At 44.3% G+C, this 23348-nt stretch overlaps 1 protein-coding gene, 1 long non-coding RNA gene and 1 other non-coding gene across 3 annotated transcripts in view; 1 reads left to right on the top strand and 2 right to left on the bottom strand.

Annotated features, from left to right (window-relative positions):
• The window catches only part of LAMB4 (laminin subunit beta 4), a 96720-nt gene that overhangs the window by 17667 nt on the left and 55705 nt on the right, over positions 1 to 23348 (bottom strand). The window contains exons 19-29 of the mRNA XM_032873390.1: positions 20294 to 20471; positions 19062 to 19205; positions 17415 to 17646; positions 16803 to 16960; positions 15117 to 15341; positions 14280 to 14500; positions 9660 to 9756; positions 6636 to 7011; positions 3666 to 3826; positions 1891 to 2096; positions 1090 to 1251 (exon numbers count right to left, since the gene is read on the bottom strand). Of these exons, the coding sequence (XP_032729281.1) occupies positions 1090 to 1251; positions 1891 to 2096; positions 3666 to 3826; positions 6636 to 7011; positions 9660 to 9756; positions 14280 to 14500; positions 15117 to 15341; positions 16803 to 16960; positions 17415 to 17646; positions 19062 to 19205; positions 20294 to 20471 (2160 nt within the window). The remainder of the gene's footprint in view (positions 1 to 1089; positions 1252 to 1890; positions 2097 to 3665; positions 3827 to 6635; positions 7012 to 9659; positions 9757 to 14279; positions 14501 to 15116; positions 15342 to 16802; positions 16961 to 17414; positions 17647 to 19061; positions 19206 to 20293; positions 20472 to 23348) is intronic.
• Positions 5367 to 9883, top strand: LOC116876941. Its single transcript, XR_004384491.1, has 3 exons — positions 5367 to 5464; positions 6367 to 6467; positions 9851 to 9883. It is a non-coding gene; the product is annotated as an uncharacterized LOC116876941 (long non-coding RNA).
• Positions 18726 to 18827, bottom strand: LOC116876966. The gene has a single exon (XR_004384501.1). It is a non-coding gene; the product is annotated as a U6 spliceosomal RNA (small nuclear RNA).

Here is a 23348-nt window from a genome sequence, read left to right on the forward strand (position 1 = left end):
GCAGGGGCTTTAACCCACTGAGCCACACAGGCGCCCCAAGAAATTTAGCTTTATAAGAGATTTTTCTTCTTCATCAAAGACTCTATATATAGTGTAAAAAATGAAGCCAACTAGGGCACACATCATTATCTTGTTACGAGATTAATCCAGTTAGTCACAGAATACCTAAAATTGTATTAATCATTTCCAGGTGAATGTGTAACGTATTCACAAAAAAAAAAACAACCAACCCCAAGGGAAACTAGGCAATTAAAAATTATTCTCATTTATCAATATGATCAGAAAAATAAATGAAAACAGTTCAAGTTATTAGAGACTCAATCATCAGGTACTTAAATATTAAAACTACTGTTTCATGTCTAACAACATCAGAAGGAGTACAAGGCCTAAGGGTGTATCCCTATTACAACATTTTCTAAATCAAATTAAATTTTAATGTTGGAATTTGTATATTTAGCCCTTGAATTTGTACAAATTAGTCTTTACTTTGAGAAATCTAAAGTTTTCAAACCTTTAAGGCTAAGAGTCTCCCATTTTTTTTATGTAGTGTTTGCTAGAAAAGAAACATCCATTTAAGTCTATGTCCTGCAAACATAGACTTTTGAGTTCTTTCTCTTCTCGCGCTCTCTCCATACACACAAACACACACACGCACATTTACACACATATATGTGATACATATATAATAGAAAATATCAATATTCACATGTACTTTTAAATGTACATTTATACACACATCTGTAGTTTTAATCCTCTGTTTCCAAGCATAAGAACACCTAATATTGGACGCCTGAGTGGCTCAGTCATTAAGCATCTGCCTTCGGCTCAGGTGATGATCCCAGGGTCCTGGGGGAACCTGCTTCTCCCTCTTCCGCTCCCCCTGCTTGTATTCCCTGTCTCACTGTGTCTCTCTCTGGCAGATAAATAAATAAAAGTCTTTAAAAAAAAAAAAAGGAAAAAAAGAGAACACCTAATATCTAGAATCTACCCTTTCACCTAGAAACTAAATGGTAGTTTTAAACATTTCAGTTTGCTTTTTTCTTCTTATTGCTACAGCTTTACAAATAAAACAAGAGAAGCCATATTTACCTGGTTCTTCCAACCCTGAACCTGGTCGCTCAAATTACGAATTGCAGACTCTGCCTCCTGAGCTTGCTGGAGGGCATCGCTCGAGAGGGGCAGGGAGCCACGACAGCTGGGGCCATCACAGGATGAGAGCACGCATGGCATGTCCCCTGGGTCTCCACACACCTCAAGGGAGAAAGGATTCATGTTGAAAATCGACATGTGGGCAGGGTTTGGCTAATGCCATCCAGGTTCACTGAAGCCACGCACTGCTCTAGGCGTATGTGTTTCTTCGACAGTGGGTCATGCTTAGCACGTGGACGCAACCTTGTGAAATGTGTCTCTGGAACCAAATACCTGAATTCTTTGTTGTCAGCATTGGGTCAATCAATGCATTTTTACGCTCAGAGGTTTTGGAGAAAACAGTCAAATATCTAGCATTTCTTGCATGTTAATTTCTTTTTTTTTTTTTAATAAAAATTACCTTTTATTTACAAGGAAGCAAAAGGAGCGAATGTCTATAATCTGTACCATTGTGGAAAGAGCAAATAATATAAATAAAGATAAGATAATAAAATCAAGCCACAGTCTTACTCTGAATTTTCTCAAACTTTGATTTAGAAAATAAAATAATAAAATACAAATAACCATATTTATATTATTTGTATCTTATATAATACAGCGTATCTAAATTTAGGTTATATCTATACACTTACAAAGTCTAAATAAAAAAAAACAAAATGCAAGGCGGGAAATACAATTGAAGAGATTTGTACGCCAAGCAGAAACCACAAATGCTTTTGCCACACCATTGTGAACATTTACCTTTTCTTTCAGTCTTTGGATATCTGGTACCGTAATCTGCTTTAGTTTTTCCAATGACGAGTTCTGTTTTGAGGTTAGCGTATCAAAGATGGTAAGTAAGTCGTTTCTGGTTTTTTCAGAGTTTTTTATGATAGAAATGGTTTCATTACTTTTCTTTTCAGCAGATGATGACATCTGATAATGCTTCTTGATGTCCTCTGAGGAATCTACATTAATGCAAATTGAGGTAGGGTAAGTTTTGTGAGAACAAACGAAATTCCATACCAGTTATCAAGACAATCTTTTCACAGTGTGAGTGTTGGTTTTGCCCTTTACTGTCTGCCTAAGTCCTTGAGCAAACTGGCTCATCTCCAGATCGCTTGCTTATCTGTCATTCGTGAGGACTAAGTGAAATAATCCGAGAATCCACTCTAAAGTGTTCCACAGATGGACGGAGTATGTATTAATTAGTGTCAATGACGACTGCCTGTACGAACCCTAATGTGACAAACCAGCCGAGTTCACCTCACTAGATGGGGCAGGAGTTGACAAATTTGTTCTGGAAAGGGCCAGAGAACAAACGATTTAGGCCTGCCGGCCGCAGCACATCAGTCACAACTTCTCAGCCCCGGAGAGTGAGAGCGGCCACAGACACCGGCAGGTGAGCCTGTCTCCTGGTGAGACTCCTTTATAAAAACAGGCTCTGGGTAGAAGTTGCGGGGGGACCCTAGCGTGCTGACCTGTCATGTTGAAACTGATGACAGCAGGTGTCAACTGCGGAGTGTTTGCTCTGTGCCTGCACTTCCTGTCAGTTTTCTTCCTGAATCTTCACAAAACGCTGAGGTGCGTGTTAGTGGGATCACTCCCACCTTGCAAGTGAGAGACGAGGCTCTCGGGACTTAAGTTATTGGCCCGAGGACTCACAGACAGCGAGGTAGGTGGTTTGATTCTAGAAATTATGTTCTTAAGCTCTGATCTGTATTTTCCATGTTTTTAGTAAAATACAAATTCATGAAGATAATACAGTACGATTTACTGCAAATGATAGTGTCGCAGGACTTTCAACAGTAACTCTGTATTTTAGGAACCAGAGGCCCAGGATCCTGATCTTTACTCTCTATGTAGCTAGAAGCTGGGCATGAGACAACCACACCTTCCTACTGCTTGGGATGAATTTTGGCCTTTATTTATCTGGCAAATTTTAGCCTCATTTTGTGAAGTCTAAGGCAGATGTCACCTATTTCCTGGAGCCTTTCCCAGTAAACCCACAAAGAATTCTATTCCCCGTGCTCGATTTGGGGGTCCAAATCTTTCAGGCCATGAACCATTTTGAAGAGGCAACCGGACAGCAATGCTTGAATGTCCTTTCTCTGAGTGTCACCGTTTGTTCCTTTGACTTGGAGGGAAGAGCCAAGGCAGGGAGCTTTCTGGGCCTCATTGCCGTGCTCAGAGGGACAAGCTGGTTTTGGAACATCCAACTCTCAGTCCGAAGCCCGTTACACGAGACCCCTTGCATGCTGTGGCACGAGGAGAGAACTCTGGGGGTCAGTACTGGCTTCCTAGCAGACACTGTTAGTTGTATTCATTATTTTCAGCACATGCTACCCAAGCTCTGTCCTGTTGAAAAAGTTGAAATATTTGTGTACAAATAATACCTTTAATGGGTGTGTTTTCAGGTCCTAAAGTGCTCAGGCTCTGTGGCAATGAGCCCCGGGCAACTTGCTGACGGCACGCACGATGGATGGCAGCGAGCAAGCTGCATCCATCCGTGGGCCTCCAGGCGCGTTTTCTCTTACCTGTGATGCTTGCGCTGCGGGCATGGGAGCGCAAACCGATTTCTCGCCGAAGTTCTTCAAGTAAGAGGTCTGCTTCATTCCTCCTTCTCCCTATCCTTTCTTTCAGATCTGGAAACTCACGCACAGCTTTCATTTGCACACTTAGCTGCATGATTTGCTCCCTGGAGGGGAAATGACAGTGAACGTAGCAAAGCTTGTATTCCTGTTGATAGACCAGTGAAAAAAACACAACACTGCCCTCATGATCAGACAACCTCATAATTAGAACCGATCTTTCTTCCCCGATGTTGTTTGACAGTTTGTCATTCTGTTCATGGTTCCTCTCTTTCTTTCAATTTTCTCTTTCAATTCAGCTTCCGGGAATATTTTAGCACTCACTTAAAACACAACCCACACGTGAGGCCTAGCGGGACAAGGGCTTTGAATCTTTCCATTTCAACTATTTAGACTCTGTCTGTCTCCCTTTGCTTTGGGTTTGCAAAAACACGCATTCAGACACGGTTCATTTAAATCCATGAGATCCGACCTATATTCAGCTTTCAACATGGGAGTCCTCACCCAGCCTAAGGAAAGAAGCAGTTCTTTATCGAGAATAAATCCGCTCCCAGCAAGGATCCTTCTAGTGCCACTGCTGTACAGGGTCCTTGTCATTCCCATGAGTGACGAGGAGGTTTCCTTGTTGGTGACAGTACCCAGGCCTAGGGTATGTTCCCTCGCCTCATCTTCTCCATGGTGCTAGCTCTGTCCTGCTTCAATGTGCTGGGCTCAGCACCCATTATTTTCAAGGAAATTATTAGTAATGTCCCTCATGCTAAGGAAATTTGGTGCAAATTGTGATGAGTACAGTTGAGGAAAATGACAATATGAATCTTTGGGACTAATTTATCTTGGCAGAAATGCAAAGCATTAACTAATGCTTTTTAGCATTTTCTGCTCTAACTCTCCCTTCTAATCTACAGACTTTTCCTTCTGGCGCCAACTGTCAGGACCATAATTCATCATGTTAATAATAATAACAATGATAGTAATTACTGTTATTACAAATGTGACTCCTGAAGCCCAGCAATGCGCCAGGCACATGCTCAGTAGCGCGTCTAATTATCCCAAGAAATCTGTGAAATAGATAGTTGATCCCCCTTTTGGATGAAGAAACAGAAGCCTGGAAAAGTTAAATAACTTGCCCAAGGCCACACAGCAATATGTGGATTTCAGTCACGGGATCTGTACTCGTGACATCTTGGCTTCCCTGCCCTTCGCCTCCCTTTTTGTCGGTAATTTTCCCAGTAAGCATTTGTTACATTACTGAAGGGAGCCTGGAGAAGGTAACCTCTGCCCTCAGGGGCCCCTCAGTGAGGCGACTGCCCAGGAAGCACAGGGAGGTGGGAAGATGGAGAAGGAAACACGTCTTTTTCTGAGGAGGTCATGGAAGGCTTCAGGGAGGAGGTGGTGTTTTGGTGGTGGCTAAGGAGGAAGAGGAGCTCAGCAGGTGGCCCGGGAAGGGACAGACAAGCTGGTGTCTGGCAGAAGAGGCCTGGTCCTGGGACTCCTGCTCCTCATGCTGTCTTTCTGCTCTACTCAGAGGTCCTGCGGTCTCTGTTTAGAATGCCCACTGTCGACTGGCTCATTCTGCCTTTCTGACAGGACCACTTTGTCCTCCATATTCTAGAACCACAAGCCTGTGGTCCATGGGCCAAAGCTCATTCTCAGACACATTTATTTGGCCTATTCGGTGTTTCTAAGAGCACCGTTGGATTAGCTGCTGTATTTTAAAGTGGGGGCCTTTGCATAAAAATCTGGAGGTCTGACATCTCTTGAAAAGTGGGAAGATCTGGGGACCCAGGGCTCAAATCCTGCAGGGCAACAGTCTTTACGAGGCTACAGATGTGCTCGCTTTCAGCTGCTAGCCTGGCCTGGCCCTTCCTCCGAACTACGTCGGCGGACTCTTACCTTCTTTCTTGTGTAACTTTTAAGCTGTTACCATGTACCTCTGGGACTTCCTGCCTGATGAAAATGAATGGCCTTATATCGACACTGGTATTTTGTATAACATAAGACTCTGCATCTTCAAGTATTCTTTAATCCAGGACCTTTGATAGTGGGGCGGGGTGGGAGGAAAGGGATATTCTGCTACATAATCAGTCTTTCTGATTTCTTAGTAGACTATGTGCTCATAGAAGGATGGAGAACTGTATCCCGTGCATCCTGGGTTTTGCCCAGAGCAATTGGCAAATTTTTTCTGTAAAGGGTCAGATAGTAAATATTTTAGACCTGGCGGGGGGGGCCTAGTCTCTGTCACAACAGCTCCACCTGCCCTTGTCCCAGGAAAGCAGCCACAGAGGACAGGCACATAAGTGGGCATGGCTGTGTACCAGCAAAGCCTCATTTACAAAAGAGGGTGGCCTGTGGGACTTTTGCCTGTGGGACTTTTGCCTGTGGTTTCCTGAGCCCTGGCCCAGACCAAACAACATAATTTCCAGAAATGTTTGATGTGTGTTATATAAATATATATATAACATATAATAAAAATGACAATGCATTTTGAGGAACTTCTCACACTTGCTCTATGACTTCACATTAATGTATGGGCTTTCCAAACAACCAAAGAATTTGGGAAGATTCAGCAAATTTCCCCCTGGGTGCCTGGTTGGAAAAAAAAAATCTGTATTATAAATGACCCTTTTTCCAATTTTGTGTCTTTCAGCTCTGCTGGGTTTGGGCTTTCCAAAATCAAGCTCTTAATGATGCATTGCCTTTTTGTTCTAATTGATGTCATCTGGAAAGATCCCACGAAATCCTAAGTAGGTAAGAAAGACACAGACCATCACAATGACCAGCCTGGACACTGACCAAAAAATTATTTCCCTAACGTCCACATAGGTACATTTGGAAACTGAAGTCTGCTTTTTAAAGCTCCATGGGAGTCGAGGCACATCAGGAACTTGCTCTCTATGGCTTGAGCACAAATCTTACCGAACAGAGTCCTGATAATCCTTGACGGTTGAGAATTCCCCCGATGAGAAAACAGAATGTTTCAGAATCCTTTCTATTTCAGACATGTTCTCTCTGAGGCCTTTGAAGTCGGCCTCGCAGACCCGCACAGGCTCTCTTTTATCTCGCATGCTAGCGGCCAGCCTCATTAACCCTCGCACCGCTTCGGAGAGGGCAGAAACCGTGTGGTCCCAGGGATCAAAGCAGCCGTGACACCGCAGACAGGAAGGGAATTCCCGGCCGTGACCCCGGGCGCAGCGATCGCATCGCGGGCCGCTAACCCCATCCTGGCAGCGGCACGTGCCCGTGTTCCGGTCACAGGTGGGCTTCTGGGTACCTTCCCTGTTGCAGTCACATGCTAAAACGAAGACAGAGGGAGCAGAGAATGTCAGTCATTTGGCCTTTTGCTTCTGGCTCAAGAACAAAGCCCACCCCTCTCCCCGGAAAGTATCCCCGACGCCCATTTTTAAGGTGAACATTTAAAAACCAATATAATTACAGAGACCTGGCCGTGGCCGTTACATACAGCACGCCTCTTTGTGTTCCACTAACACATCCGTTCATGGTTCCCGGATGGAGGTACCAGGTGTCGTCTTTACTGTGTGAGTGTTCTTGTGTGGGTTCCTTCGCCTGTTCGATGAGTAACCTGGACCCAGCGGTGGATGTCACAATAGCGTCTGGGGCCACTCCCCCCGTGGGTGACTCAGGCGTGTCGGAGACCCTCTAGGAATTCTCGTGACCACACTCTGTCTCAGGAAAACTCAGCCTGCAGGTGCTGACCCATGCCGTCTTCCATTACATAAGGAGAACCAGTCCAGCCTCCAAAAAAGGGGGGAAATCACTCCATCATGTTTACCCAGAGGAGCTGAAAACTTATGTCCATGCAAAACCCCGCAGACCGATGTTTATGGCAGCTGTATTTATAATCGCCCAAACTTGGAAACAACCACGATGTCCTACAGTGGGTGAATGGGTAAAGAAAACTGTGGTACACGGGATATTTTTCAAGGCTAAGAAGAAATGAGCTATCAAACCATGAGAAGACACAGAGGGACCTTAAATGCCTGCCACCTAGTGAACTAAATCAATCTGAAAAGGCGATGTACTGTAGGATTCCAACTACTGGACATTCTGGAAAAGGCAAAACCATGGAGACAATAAAAAGATGAGTGGCTGGCAAGGTTTGTGGGGAGAGGGGTGGCAAGAGAGGAGCAGGTGGGGCACGGAGGATTTTTAGGGCAGTGAAAATATTCCATATGAGGCCATCATAGGGGGTATGTGTCCTTACACATTTGTCCGAACCCACAGAATGGAAACTACCAAGAGTGAAGCATAACTGTGGACTTGGTGGTTATGGTGTGCATCAACGTGGGTTCATCAGTTGTAACATGGGGGTGTTGGTAATGGGGCTGGCCATGTGTGTGTAGGCGGTGGGGATATATGGGAAATCTCTGTACCTTCCTCTCAATTTTGCTGTAAATCTAAAATTGCTCTAAAAAAAAGCTTAAAAAAAAACAACAACAACAGATGCTACATGTAATTCAGTTGAGTAGCTTTTTGATTAAGGCTGAGGACGGAGAATGGATAGAGCTATGGAAGTTACAGCAATTTCCAGAAGGTCAGGACATCATTAGTCTGTGTCACTAGACTAACTGCAAGGAACGAGTGATTTAAAAATGCATTTTACAGCTTGAGTAAAAATCCCGATTACAAATAAAAACTGATTAACACACTAGGCTCCTCAACTAGATCCCATCTGTCCAGCACATTCGCTTTGGCTCAGAGGCCTCGCAGGAGCCCCTCTGGGGTAGCACTAGGTCAAGTCACCAGCTTATTAATGGCTCTTTTCCAGGAGCGTTAGAAGGGTCTATGGCCCCAGTTGATCATTTGCAAAGTTTTCTCTGTCAAAGCTGAAAGCGTTTCAGAACACGAGATTATTGAAATATTAGGAGGGCACAGACGAAAGATGCTCAGACAGATTTTCCAGGAGCCAAATTCTTCCCTGGTTTTTAACGTCTCCATTCCAGATGACAGAAAACTAAGTGGGACTGGGGGGAACCACTGAGGATAGGGATTTGAATGGGGCAAGGAAATGAAGGCCATTTTTCTTAGCCACAAAAGCACATTTAGAAAGGAATTAGGAAGGAGGAAAAAGTTATCATGTGGCTATGTAGAGGTGGCTGCGATAAGCCCACCACATTGGATATTCCTTTGGATTGACCTCTTTCGGCAGCAGACTGCAGAGATTCACAAATCGACTAACCCAGACTCTCAATCCGCTGTCCAATATGGTAGCTACTTAGCACTGGGGTTGCTGAAATGTAAACGAATTGAACACACGGTTCTTTTCTTCGTCAGCACTAGCCACATCACAAGTGCTCATCAGCTCCCAGGCCCGTGACCCCTGCATCCCAACGGTGCCAACTGGACCATTTCCATTGCTGCAGAAAGTTCTGTCTGATGGTGCTGCTCTAAGCCCAGTGCTAAGACATGGGGCGAAAGTCACTAGACTATGAACTCCACGAGCACAGGGGTCTTGCCTTATCTGCTCACGACCTAGTGCACCCAGGAGGCATTTTGTGAATATCTTAAAATAAATGAAACAGGGAATATTTGAAAGAGCCAGAATTACGAGATCCAAGTTGGGGAAACATTCCCTCTTCTGGCTTCCTACGAACCATCTCCCGGCCTGCACCTCCCTCTAGAAGCTGTTTATGTCAACATGCTTCCAAATAGCAGAAAACAGGCCACAGGTCATGACCTCAGACGTCAGTTGCATTTTAGGGACTTTGAGGAATTGCAATCCAGGCTTCAACACATGTAATGTAGCCAAAGGTTTGACACAAATCTTTTTATAAGGCTATAAAAAATACTGTTTTCAAAGCAAAGATTGCACATTGTGAATTTTCTATCAAATAAAGGAATTTAAAATTCAGCTGGCTCATAGCATGCCTGTGGTCAGGCCAGGCAGATGGTCCTTGTGTTTTTAGAATTAGTAATACTTACGAATGCATTGCCCCAGTGGATCACGGTAATAATCTTCCTTGCACTCGCTGCAGAGTTTCCCGTCATAGCCTAATTTACACGGACACTGGCCTGTAAGCTGGAAGAACAGTGAGGTGACTGGGTGAGGAACTGCCAAGCTTTATGATCTAAAACAAATAATGCATCTTAATATGAAATCGTTTTCCCTCCAGTGGTTTAGATCATACAGCTGTGCAAAGGCAGAGGAAGGATGATTCCCACGGTCAGCAACTACTCTCGACAAGACCACGGCTCAGGAGCTGATGTGTTTTGGCTTTGGGCCCCTAAATATACCGCCTGCTTCCAGCTGTTTGAGGCCAGGTGGCCCCAAGCCGGGAAACATACACAGATGTAAATGAAAACAAAACACATCATGGGAAACGGGCCACATTCTTTTCCTCTACAGTTATGGGAGTTCGTGCATGATGAACAGAGAGGCTGAAGGCCTGGATGAACATTCATCAACTGATTTGGCAAATAATGTTTCCATTATGGAATGTACAGTGGAGCTTCTCCCAACTGGGCTAGTGTTTTGCTCAACAAAGCAATATTTTTTTGCAATTGAAGCTTAATCATTTAATGACGGTTATTTGACTGTGTTTTGGGGGAGAGGGCTAATCTTTTGTATACCCTCTCAACGGGATCCTTGACCAGCCTTTCTGAAAACTGGGGAGGTTAGAAAATTCACAGGAGAAAAATACAAAAGCAAGTCACTATTGTCACAGTACTTGGTTATACTTGACCAAATTTGCTTAAAGGACAGCTCCATCGGTAGTCTGACTTATAAAATGACCAGATCTACACAGCTTCTGCCTTTCTTTGGCGTTCCCATTAGCTTCTGCTCAAATATAAGGAGTTGTGGTGAGCAGGCTGTCCCTGAAACCTGACAGACTTCTGGTTGTCCTTAATTGTTGGGCAATCTTTCCTCCGATGGGTGGAGAGTCTGCTCTTTTGTAACTTGTTGCTGTTGTTCTGAGCCCTGCTGCAGAAAAAGAGCAGCCTCCCCCTTCCCTGGGACAGTCCCTCTCCCACCTGGAGATGACCATTCTCAATTTGCATTTGCTTCTTTTCTTTGGACTCATCACCCCTAATTCCTTCAAGCCTTCACCCCAGAATAGCGACGGTTCTATGCACTCTCCTGATTGGCTTCCTTGGGACAGGTACTAGTTTGTCAATAGAATGTTTAAAATGTAGGACGCAGAAGTAACAACGATGTTCCTATGGCTGTCCAACCAGTACAGAGGACTATGGGACAGTGACTGGCCTGACCCCGAGTGTGGCATTCCCACTGGTACAGCTGGAACGGACACTGTGTCTTTGGCAGCCTGGCCACCACGGCTGGCTCACAGAAGCGAAAATCCTCAGATGTTTTTCACACGAGCTGGTGCCAGGTTCTTACTCCTACTCTGCATTGATGCAATGGATTTTAAAAACCCAATTGCAAAACTTTTACTTTTATCCTGGTACCATTTCACATTCTTCTTTCCAGCCAACAGGATGGGCTGTGAGGATATCTTGTCTAGTGTTCTGTCTTTATCCCAGGAGCTTACAACTTTGCCATATCTGCAAATTTGATACTATTTGGGAGGCATGTTTCCCCACCTCAATCCCAAATGTTGATGAAAATATTGGATTGCACATTTGGCTCTCACTCTGTAACAATGCCCCAAGGATGACCTCCTGCCTGACATAGAGACATTTACCAGTGGTTGTTTAAACAGCTGGGAATCTAAATATCCACCTGTCTCTTCTATACTCCAGTGAAAATGTTTCCTGATTTTAAAGAGCAGTCTTCCCCAAGGAATACCCAATGGACCAGACAACCCCAAATACCCTTGTCATCAGGGGGCCTTCCGGTTAAACCAACGCCATCTGACTGCTAGCTTCATAGCCTTCCCTTAGCCTCCATGACTGGACTGTGGTCTTCGTTGAGTCCTGCTACAAATACGCTTCCTAAAAGGTCTACGGGGCACCTGGGTGACTCAGTTGGGTAAGCATCCAACTCTTGATCTCAGCTCAGCTCAGGTCTTGATCTCAGGGTTGTGAATTCAAGCCCTATGTTTGGCTTCATACTGAGTGTGGAACCTACTTTAAAAAAAAAAAGGAGAAGAAGCTAAAAGGTCTAAGAAGCGTGCCCGATGTGGTGTCATGAACATTGGGAGGCCCTCTTGAATTAGGAAGCCAAGCACTCACGCAGAGTCATTTTGTTCCACGGTCAGTGGCAGCAGGTGTGAGGAGTGGGGGGGCGGGGATATATGAGACAGGTGTGGTCATCTAGTGCTCAGATACCATTCTCCAGTAAAAGGAACCAGGTCTCCTTAAAGAAATGGCTAATTCAGGGCACCTGGGTGGCTCAGCCATTTAAGTGTCGGACTCTGGATTTCGGCTAAGGTCATGATCACAGGGTCATGGGATCAAGGCCTGCATCAGGGCTCTGTGCTGGGCATGGAGCCTGCTTAAGATTCTCTCCCTTCCTCTCCCTCTGCCCCTCCTCCCACTTCTCTCTCTTAAAAAAGAAGGAGGAGGAGGAGGTGGGAGAGGAGGAGGAGTAGGAGGAGGAGGAAAAGAAGGAGGAAAAGAAGGAAAGAAATGGCTTTTCCTAGGATAGTGGCAAGAAATACACCAGATGAGCTTAGAGTATCTTGTCATGCAGAAAGTGCTTAAAAAAATCGAAAACCTAATAATAATGAGGCATGTCAAAGGGACATAGAAACCTACTGAAATCACTGACCAGAGCTGGAATAACATGAACAGCAAAATAAAGTCATATCGGATTGTAACTTGAATTATAGTATAAATACCCATGACTCCATGTAGATATTAAAAAATGATTAATAAATGAAGACCTGGGGGACAACAGATAAATCTCAGTGCAGAAGAATTCCAAATAATTTATGGAGCTACTCTGCCCTCAAGGAAGGAGTGTGAAACTCCCTGCTGCTCATGTGTAGAGTGTGCATGTTGACTTTCTTCCATGGAGCACAGTATGGAAAGGAGGAAAGAAAGTAACTTTACAGAACAGAACCATGACAAACACTACCTCAGCCTGGTGACTGGGATTCGTGTCAACAGTGCTAAGTCATGTAGATGGTGTGAAACCCTAAGAGGATGTTATGAGAACAGCACTTTCCCTATGTGGGCTTCTTCCTCAAACCCATAATCCAAGTCCAAACAGGAGAAAACATCAGATAAATTTGAATAGAGGGACATTTTCCAAAATCTTCCTCAAAATTGCTAAGGTTGTCAAAAATAAGGAAAGCCTGAGAAACGCTACAATGAAGAAGAACCTGAAGAGAGAAGATGACTAAAGGTAATGGGGTGTCCTGGATGGGGTTTGGGAACAGAAAAATGACAATAGGTGACCAACTAAGGAAATCTGAGTAAATTATGGACATTAGTTAATGATACTGTGTCAATATTGGTTCATTAATTGTGACAAATCACCATACTAATGTAAGGTGTTGAAAGCAGAGGAAGGCGGGTGTGGGGTCTATCTTCTCTGTCCTATCTTCATAACTTTTCTGGAAATCTATCCTAAAATAAAACATTTATTAGGGAAAAAAGGGCATGGCCGAGGTAGGGTTATGTGTGTGTGTGTGTGTGTGTGTGTGTGTGTGTGTTGGAGCAGAACAGCTGGAGAGAAAGAAGAAGAAAGAGAAAGGAAAACACGTTCTATATATGAGAACTACCTTCAAAAGTTGACTTGCCTAAGATTTGACCTTTGCATCAGCTGAACAGTGGAACTGAAATTGGAGATGAGCCAAGCTTCTCATTATTTTTAGTAGTTGGGAAAAGTCCAGCTTCTTAAATTAGCATTTTGATTCCAATTAAACCCTGGTCCCTGCAGTGTGGACAGACTCTAAAATTTCTTCTCATTGTTTTACCCTTCCCTCCAATCTCTATTAATGTGGCAAGTGTTTCAAAGAATGTATTTATTAAGCCAAGGACCCTGATTATGCCATGAATACTTTTTTTCCATATAGATGTTATATTTGTTTCAAAAATTCTGTGCCCGTTATTTTATGGACTAAAAATCGCATGTGCAGCTAGGTAGCATTAATGGTACGTTACAGAACACAGGTTTGCTCCTAGTACACTACCCTGCATTCCTTCGAAACAACTGAGGCTGGTCTGGCAAGAAAAGAGGACATCTTATTTTCCCCGTAGGTAAAGCCATTGGTGAGCTGTAGGGAATGACAGTTTAATTTCTGAAAATGGAACTGCGGTTCTGCAGGCATGCATTGATTTTCATTCTGATCCTCAATTCTGATTAATAACCAATTTCTTGTAGCTTCCCTATGATCATACATACAGGGTAGGCAAAGAGAAGCTGTGTTTTGCTGTGCATGAATTCTGACTTCCCCATTCACAAAGAGGCTTGGAGAAAACCAAAAGAAGCCAAACTTGACCTTGAGACCCTCATTCTCTTTTTTAGTGTTTTTCATTCCTTATAAATGCAGACTCTATCCCCCTATGAGGCCAATCCTGTCCAAAAACACTAATTAACAAGAGTATATAAAGAAGACATTATTTGCAAATTTGGAAACCATGTCTCCCCCTCCCTTCCCACTCTAGCACCCTGGAAAGTTCAAAGCATCTTGCCTGGTCACAGTGGCCTCCGTGAGAGGTCCGGGGGTCACAGTCGCATGGCTGGCATCCTCTGCCGGGGACGAGATTCCAGTATCCATCGGCACAATGGTCACAGGCCTGGCCCGTGACGTTGGGCAGACAAGGGCATGTGCCGGTGTCAGGATCACAGAGGCAAGCTCCCCGACCAGGGGGACACTCAGCGGGATTCACCCCAGAAGGATGGCAGGAGCACCCTGAGGAAGCAGAGCCATTGCTGTGGGTAAACTCAGGGACAACACTGGCATTCAACAAACATACAGACATTGTACGTATTGTTTCTCTGAAGGGCTCACGGAGGAGGCACCTCACCATGTTTCAGGTCTACCAAAGAATCTAAGTAGGTTGAACCCATTCAACATTTCTGATCGCCCCACATAGCGATTTCATGTAGTTCTGCCGACTGTGTTCCAAGAGCTCACAATTAGGATGACTGAAAACCTTGCTTTTCTGCCTGCCATTCATGATCTGAAAACAGTTCACTGTGTTGACTTCAGTCAACTGAAATAGTTAATATCTTCTAAAAACTTCTGCCACCCCCCTTTTTTTTTTTTTTTAGATTATAGACTCAACCCCTGGCCCTCTTCTGCATCAGTGGTTCCCAAACTGCTACATTAAAGACACTGGATGAACTTGGTCCCAGTGCCGATTCTGGGAAATTCTACTCAGTGGGTCGGAGGTATAGTCTAGGAATCGGTCTGTTAATATCCCAGCCCTGTCCCCAGGTGATCCCAGCACATGCATGGAGGACCTCGCTCTGCTGCCATGTTCCCAGCCCCAATCCACCCTCCCTTGGGAGCCGGGCAGACTTACTCTGGCAGGTCTGATTGACGGCCGATCCAAAGTGACCTGGTTTGCAGAACTGGCAGTGGGGCCCCTGTGTGTTGTGCAAACACTTCAGGCATTCCCCTGTCAGCCGGCTGCAGGACTCAGGGTCCGTCACGTCGGTGTTGTTGTTGCAGGCACACGGCTGGCAAGGCGCTCCCGAAATTCTGGGATTTCCGTAGAAACCTGCAGAGCATTCTCCACACTGTTTACCTGAAAAGAAGGGAGAGGAAATGGGAATGACATGAGAAGCGTGTGTGTGTGTGGGGGGGTGGGTGTAGGGAAGCAGGGATGGAGACGAGTACAGAGAATAAATAGGCTCTTCAAGGGATAATGAGATGTCACACATTGGGGATGTAGAAGGAAAAATGTTCTGAATTAAAACATTCATTTTAATTTATTATCCAGTCAGAGAATACAATGATTATTCAGAACTAATAAGTCCTTGGTGAGGAACACATTCTAGTCCTTATATAAGAAACTAGAGTATTAGGCACAGGATCCCTGCATCTTTCTATAACGGGGGTCACCCAAGTGTCTCAGGACCCAAAGCCAATCTCACCTTGTGTTCTCTCTGTGGTACCCCCACCCCCACCTGCTTCTGGAGGTGAACCAACAGCACCTGAATGGGGTCTAGCAGTGTAGATGGTGACTGTGGTTTTCGTGATGTGTGCACACTGGATAGTGTTTTTATCAAGCACCGGGGGGAGAAAATATCCCTTTCCTCCTTTACCTGCTACCTTTCCAACCACCAGGGAACTGTAGTCAGTTAGGTGCCCAAACCGTGGGTCTACCCCCACCCCCATTTTGGTTCATTCTATTTAGGAATGCTCTCATCAGCCAATCCTGGTCTCAGTTCTGAAACACTGACCAACCAAGCCAGAGTGGACACAGACAAGAAACTACATGGGAAGAGGTCAAAATGAAGTAGAGACATAGGTAGTAAAAAGAAACAAAAACCAAAAACCAAACCAAAACAAAAAAACTAGCCACATCATTTATTACCATGATGGTAACTATCGTTGGAGAAAATAGCAGCACCATATTCCTAAACTATGATTAAATCAAGTAGGTTTCATGTTTTTTTCCTTGTTTGCCTTATATGTTTACACTCATGCTTAAACTCCTTAAAATAAAAGTTTTGGTGGAGGGACAGACACAAATACTGAATGGACTTATATGGTGTCTATATGAGGCCCAAATCAGTGCTTCAGATCTGAAAAAAATACATTATTTTTGTGAAATATCAGTCAAATTGACTGGTTGAGATTACATAAAGTATTTGATTAAAATTTTTTATGTTTTAATTGCCAACATTATACGTTATATGAGACATATATATTACTTAATCACCCATGTATCTTACTTAACATGTGATGGTTTTATTCTAAATAAATCTATTTGATTTAAACTCATTTGGTCAGTTAATGTTCCAGAATGTTATTTAAAAAAAAAAATTATAGCTTGGAGGAATGAGCTTTTCATTGTTTGTTTCTGAATCCTTCAAATCCTTTGTTCAGTAAAGCAGCAAGATACCAGATTGTTTCTTCTTACCATTAACTTACATTCAGGACCACTCAGTTGTTCAAAGCAGATAAATTATGAACATGGGATCAGTTTTTAGATAGCATTATGGGATAGAAGCAAAAAGGCAACATGAACTAGACTACACACCTGCATAACCCTGAAGACAATTGCAGATCACATCTGAGTTCCAAGGATGCTGATAACAGGAATGGGCAAAATACTGGCTACTAGAGGGAACGTCTGGACATCGGCAAGGATGACAGGACTGTCCCGAAGGAGGATTCCCATAGTAACCATCAATGCATCTGGCAAGACAATTGCTTTTTACCAAACATTCCTGGAGAAAGCTCACATTAGCCAGTGTGGATTTGTTATGCTCGAGGACAGGGCAACTCTCAAAACAGTATTTTATAAGATGTTTTCTTGCTTCCGTGAAGGCATTTTTTGGTTTACATTGAAAGTCCCAAGGCGTACACTCATTAAACTCAATATAGTAGCAGTGAAATTACATGTTATACTTTAGGAACATAAAAAACAAGGTGCCAGGCCAATAAATGCCTGTTTTTTAATTTAATCAGACATGGTCTGGCTTATCACAAGATCCTGAAGGACATCAGGAATGACGCTCTACCTTCCCCCACTCCCTATAGCAATTGTTCTACACTTAAATACCGTTAAGTCTCTACCCAGTGGTCCTTCAGAGGGTGTTGTGACATCAGAACAAAAGAAACAAAATTAAAGTGCGTGTGAATTTCCTACCTTTCACAGTTTCTTCCAGTTGTAAACCCCCCACAATTGAAGCACGAGCCTGTTTCGGGATCACAAAGTTCCGCGAATCCATTACAAAGGCAAGGGCGGCAGCTGGGGAACCCAAAGTAGCCTTCCAGGCATCGGTCACAACGGCGGCCGGCCACCTCCCCCTGGCAGGAGCACTGTCCCGTTATTTGGTCACATATAGGGCTCTTTGAGCCTTGCGGATGACAGTGACATGCTAGACAAAGAAAGAGGACATGCTGAGTGGGGGCAAGTGGTGTGCTGGGGGAATGAGTGATGGTCCTGATTTTGTAAACTTGAACTCACTGTCGCATCCCGATCAGGCACATAAAGTGAGTCCGAGAGCCTGGCATGCATCCAGTACCAGGTCAGTGTTTGTCGAATGATTCCCCGAGTCACCCAGTGAACCGTACGCTGTGAGCCACTGGGGTTTCTAAGCGTTGTTTCTACACCGGACCTCAACAAAGAGTGTGTTCTTAATGACTCAAACTTCCACTCATCAACTCAAACTTTAAGATTCTAAAGAATATAAAAACCCTTCTCAAGGTGGTTGGATTTTTCCTTTTCCTAGGTGAGGTCACAGAGGCTCAATCCTTTTCTAGCTAATTGTTGACTCCCTGGAGCCAGTCTTCCCTACAGGAAGATAGGAGGCGGAAGGCAGGCTTGCTCCTCTGTGTTTACCCCTTTGTGCATCATAAGCGCTTCATCTTTTTTTTTCTTTCTTTTTCTTTTCTTTTTTTTTTTTTTTTAAAGAAAGGGAAACAGCAGTGATCATGGACCTAAGCACTGTCTGCTGGGCAGACAATGACCAGGAAGGTATGCCATCTCTCTGAATCATGACTAAAAAGATATGCTGTTCCGTTACCTGGAAGAACTAACCTATCCGGATATACCCACCAAGCTAGGCTTCTGCGAGGAACAGTATTCTCACTAACGGTTTATAGCGTGAACAGAGAACTATATCCCCTGAACACGGGAGCCATGAGACTGGATTACCACTGCGTATGAATAAAGACCTATCTAAGCCCTTATTAATGGGTAGCTTCTAAAATCAGTTCCTCATTTTTTTGCGACCCCAGCATCAGACAGGGTGATATCCAGGTGGCAGAGCTGTCCCCGTCCTTGACTCCTCAATCTCATTTTCTTTCGACCTGGCCCGCCATGCGGCTTCTGTGCCAGATCGTAAAGCTGGGCTGGCACAGCCAACACCTTTCCCGGTGTTCGCACAACCTCCCTGGACTGCCACCTCTTTGATACACACTGCACGCTCCCAGAAGTACCGGCCGTGTTTTTACCATCACTCGTGTAGCCTTCGCAGATTTGCGTGTCCTCCTTGCACAGGAGCTGTGCTGATCTCTGTATCATTCCAGTGTTAGGATATGTACCATCGAAGTGAGCAGCATCACTCACGATTACTAAAGGAGCTCTGTATCCGTATGCCCTCAGAAGGGATGAATGAAATATGATGGGAAAATTCTCCTGTACATTTTATCTACGCAGACAGACAGCCTGAATCATGGCATCAATTTCCCAGTCCCCTCCTTTTTGGGAGTCCCATACTGATTTTCCTGCCTTCGAAACTCCAAGGTTGTAACCATGCGTGCCCTCCCCCATCCGTTCTCTGCTACGTACGGTGACAGCCATGATGTCCCAAGCCGTAGCTTCCTGGTGAGCACCTGTCACAGCAGCGACCAGCCACAAGAGGCTTGCATGGGCACTGGCCCCCAAGTCGGCTGCAGCTGGGCCCCACTGAGCCCTGGGGGTGACACTTACAGGCTGTGGGGAGACAAAGAGGACAGGTAGAGGTGAAGGAAGAGACAGAGAAGCACCTGGTCCTGTTGGGAGCTTTAGTTCACTTCTCTTTCGTTTAGTACTTCTCTCATCCTTGACTCCTTCATCTGTGAAATGGGGAAATTATAGCCCCTACCCCAGGGGATTATGAGGATTAAAGACAATAATGCCTGTGAAATACTTAGAACCATGGAGCAGGAAGTAAGTGCTCAATAAATATGACAATATACATACCTTAATAAATGTTACTTAACAGGTTAGTGAAAGGCTTAAAAGAAATTGTTTTAAAAATTAGCTGTTCCAATATAACTATTATTATTGATATTATTCCTTCAATTCCTGATGATCTATGTTGGTACTGGACTATCTGTTTCATTTCCCTTATTCTGTTTCTTTCATGGGGTTGTAGGAACCCTGCAGTGTAATGGGATAAGCATTTGCCCAGAACTCAGGAACCCCGGGCTCTCACTGTGGGGAGATTTTGTAAAACCCATCCCTTGGGAACATATGACAAAGTTTGAAGAAGTTTTTGAATGTCAAAACTGGAGGGAAGGTGCTACTGGTCTTGGGTGGTCAGACGGTAGGGATGACGCTAAACTTCCTATTAAGCACAGAAAAACCCCCATGAAGACCCCTCCCCAAAACAAAGCTTTATCCAGCCCCAAATTTCAGAAGTGCTAAGGGTGAGAAGCACCGCTCTGTGGCTTAGTGAAATGGACAAGTTACCTAATGTGTTTGGACTCCAAGAGTCTTGATCATTGAATGAAAGTTTGAGGATGAAGGATGTTGTTTACAGTTCACCTCCAGCCCTAAAAGTCCAGGACCCCAAATAAGTATTTTAGGACCAATGTTCCAGTATCCTAGCAGCCCAATGCTACTCCAAGGCTCCTTTTTTATACACTTACTGTATGTGCATTGGGATTCCAACACACAGCAGACTTTGTTATATATCTAATCATTGGGAAATTGGCATTGACATCGATTGTTTGGAGGAGATGCTAAAAGAAATTAAATCGATTCATTCACATTCTAAAAAGCTGTGCGTCAGTAGAGCCCATTGGGTCACCACTTACCTACTGCCCCGTTGTGCAGCCTGGCGGACATGCTGACTATCAGCCTTTCACACACATCAGGGAGCACCTGGGGTCCCGTCTTCGAGGCAATTTCAACACAGCTGTGTAGCTGATATTCATCTAAGTCTCGCTTGCTGCAGAAATTCTCCAGTGAATTGATTTGGGGAATCAGACCAAGCTTTTGAAATAATACAAAAAGAAGACTGAGGTTCATAACTGTCTCCCGTTTAAGATTCTACTTAATAAACAATTAGACCTATGAGGAAATGCTTACAACTGAAGATTTTAAGATTTTTATTGTGTTTAAGAAATCTTTAAATATTTACATTTATTGACTTGAGACAAAGAAAATAAGACTTTTTTCTTTTTACCTTTCTTATTATATTTTTAGCTTGCTCATAAATTTGTCTTAGATTTCTAAGACTTTAAACTAGGCTATTTGTGATAAATTCAGAAATTATGGCTTAGCGCATTCCATTGTATTATTGTGGAACTCTAATTCCACAAAACTCTCCTTTTAAATATTTTGTCCTTTTCAGTTACATATAAACAATAATGTCTTACATCAAACTATTTGCCTCTTGGAGAGTCACAGTATAGATTAACATACTAAAGCTCTGAGAAGTCCTATAAGAAAGATACTTTTAAACTCCATGCTTCCAGGGTGGCTCAGTGGGTTAAGTCTCTGCCTTCGGCTCGGGTCATGATCTCAGGGTCCTAGGACTGAGCCCCGCATCAAGCTCTCTGCTCAGCAGGGAGCCTGCTTCCCCCTCTCCCTCTGCCTGCTACTCTGCCTACTTGTGATCTCTCTTGCTCACTGTCAAATAAATAAATAAAAATCTTAACAAAACAAAACACCTCAGTGCTTCCATGCTTATTTAACTACTTGGTTCTATACTCAAGTAACACTAACATTCCACAAATTCAATATAATACAGATGCATTTTGTGAATTGTTGGCTTAGCGCATACAGCTATTAGAAGGACAAATGCATTGTTCTAGGCTTATTCTCAAAGAGGGATCACCTATAGTTTGATACCTATGTGAAGAAAAACCATACAGTTATATTTCTTGAGAAGATTTTACCCATGTTATAACCTATGACCACTTTAAATGTTTTTCAGTGGCATGGCTGACACAGTGGAGAACACGCTAATATAAGAGAATCGATCACACCAAGTTGGTCACAACTGAAATTAAAATTTAATTCAGCAGGTCTAGTTAAAAGAGTGAACCAGGTGACCCAGATAGATTTCCCCTGGCCTTCTTGTTTTGTCCATACTGAACCTCGCTCCCATAGTCCTTTGCTTCAACCCCCTTTCAACCACCCCTGCTCCAGCATCCATCCACACCCCCCGATCCTTCTCCCTTTGCCGTCTGACACACCAGTGGTGCACTCTCAGCTTTAGATGCCCATTTCACAGTGTCTCCACTCCTTAAACCTCTATCCTCATTCTCTCTGCACTCCCGGACGGGCCACTCACTGCCTCTTCCTCTTCTGGCCTCACAGAGGAAAGGGAGCCTCCCACTTCCTGCCTCCCAAACTCCTGGCACTCAGGTACTACTCCCCCACCACCACCACTGCCCCGTCCCTTCAGCACTCACGAAGATGTGTCCCAGTGGAGGAGATGTCTGCCACCATCCCCTTTGCCCTCAGGAAACTTTTCTGTGGATTATGCTTTCTTTAATCTCTTCCTTTCAACTGGCACTTAAATGTGCTGAAATCTCTCCCATCTGTAAAATCACCTCCTTGATCTCATACTTCCCTTCTGCCCCTGCCTCCATCTCTGCCCTTTGACTCCTTGATAGCCAAATCTCTTGAAACATTGTTTCCTTGGAGCCCTCCCTGCCTCCTCCCACATTTACTCTTCTCGCCAATGCCACACCTCTCCTTCCCCCCATCCCTCAGTGTTGGGTTCCTCAGGGTTCTCCCATAAGCCCCCTTCTTACCCCACCCCCCCATTCTAGGTGACGTTGATAATGGCGTGCCTTCGGTTACCGTCGATACACATTGCTGATATCTCAATCTAGGTCTCCTGCCCACAGCTCAATTGCGGGCACCAGATGTGCTCAGACAAGCTTACTGGTCACCCCACAGCACTGCAAACCAATGCACCTGCCACCTGCTTTCCCTTCTGTGCTTGTTGGCAGGAAACAGTGCCAGCATCTCCCAAGCTACTCAGTGTAGAAAACTGAAGAAGTTCATCTTTGATACTGACTTTTTCGTCATCAACACTGCCTACCCACCTCACCTCCTCGCCCCCACATCAAATCAATCATGAGCCTGGTCCACATAAACTCTTAAATGTGTCTGGGGTGCATTTATCTTTCTTCGTCCCCCTGTCACTGCTCTGAGACCATCTAGTTTACCATGATGGCTGCCCGACAGACGTCCCATCTTCCACTCTTGTTCCCCTTCTCCCATCAATTTTCTACTCTGTAGTTGCTGTGATTCCTTAAAAGGCAGTTTGTTCAGATAACCCCTCCTTCAAATCTTCAGTGGCTTCTTTCTCTTACCCCCGGCCCCCCAACCTCCTGGCTCAGTGGTTCTCAATATGGGAGGGGCCGTCCCCTAAGGGGCATTTTGGAAATTCCAAGGGGTAGTTTTGGTTGTCATGGCCATCGGATGAGGTGTGTTACTGGCTTTTAGTGGGTGGGGATCAAAAATCCCAGACGTTTTGACACAAAGGAAAATCAGCCCCGTCTCCTACAGCTTTCGAATGCTCCACCGAACATCCATGAAGGAGAAATCTTTGCTGATAATTATGAGCTGAAAGTCTTAGTCTATGTTTTAAAAACATGTTTGCAACACACCTGCTTTCCTGGCTGTGTCACACTGAGTGATTCTACACCTATGACCCTGTCCCCGTCTCATGTGTCTGTGGTGTATTCCTGCCAGTGCACAAACATATTGAAGTACATAATGTTTCTCTATAAATTACTTTCCTTTTACGTCTCTTTGTATTTGTGCATTACACTGACATGCTCTGGAAGGTATGTGAGCAGGTAGGCTATGATGCTTGTGAATTGTGTTTCAAATCGGTAAAGGATACTG

Source organism: Lontra canadensis, unplaced genomic scaffold (genome assembly GCF_010015895.1).
Source record: "Lontra canadensis isolate GAN:19392208 unplaced genomic scaffold, GSC_riverotter_1.0 scaffold48, whole genome shotgun sequence".
NCBI lineage: Eukaryota > Metazoa > Chordata > Mammalia > Carnivora > Mustelidae > Lontra > Lontra canadensis.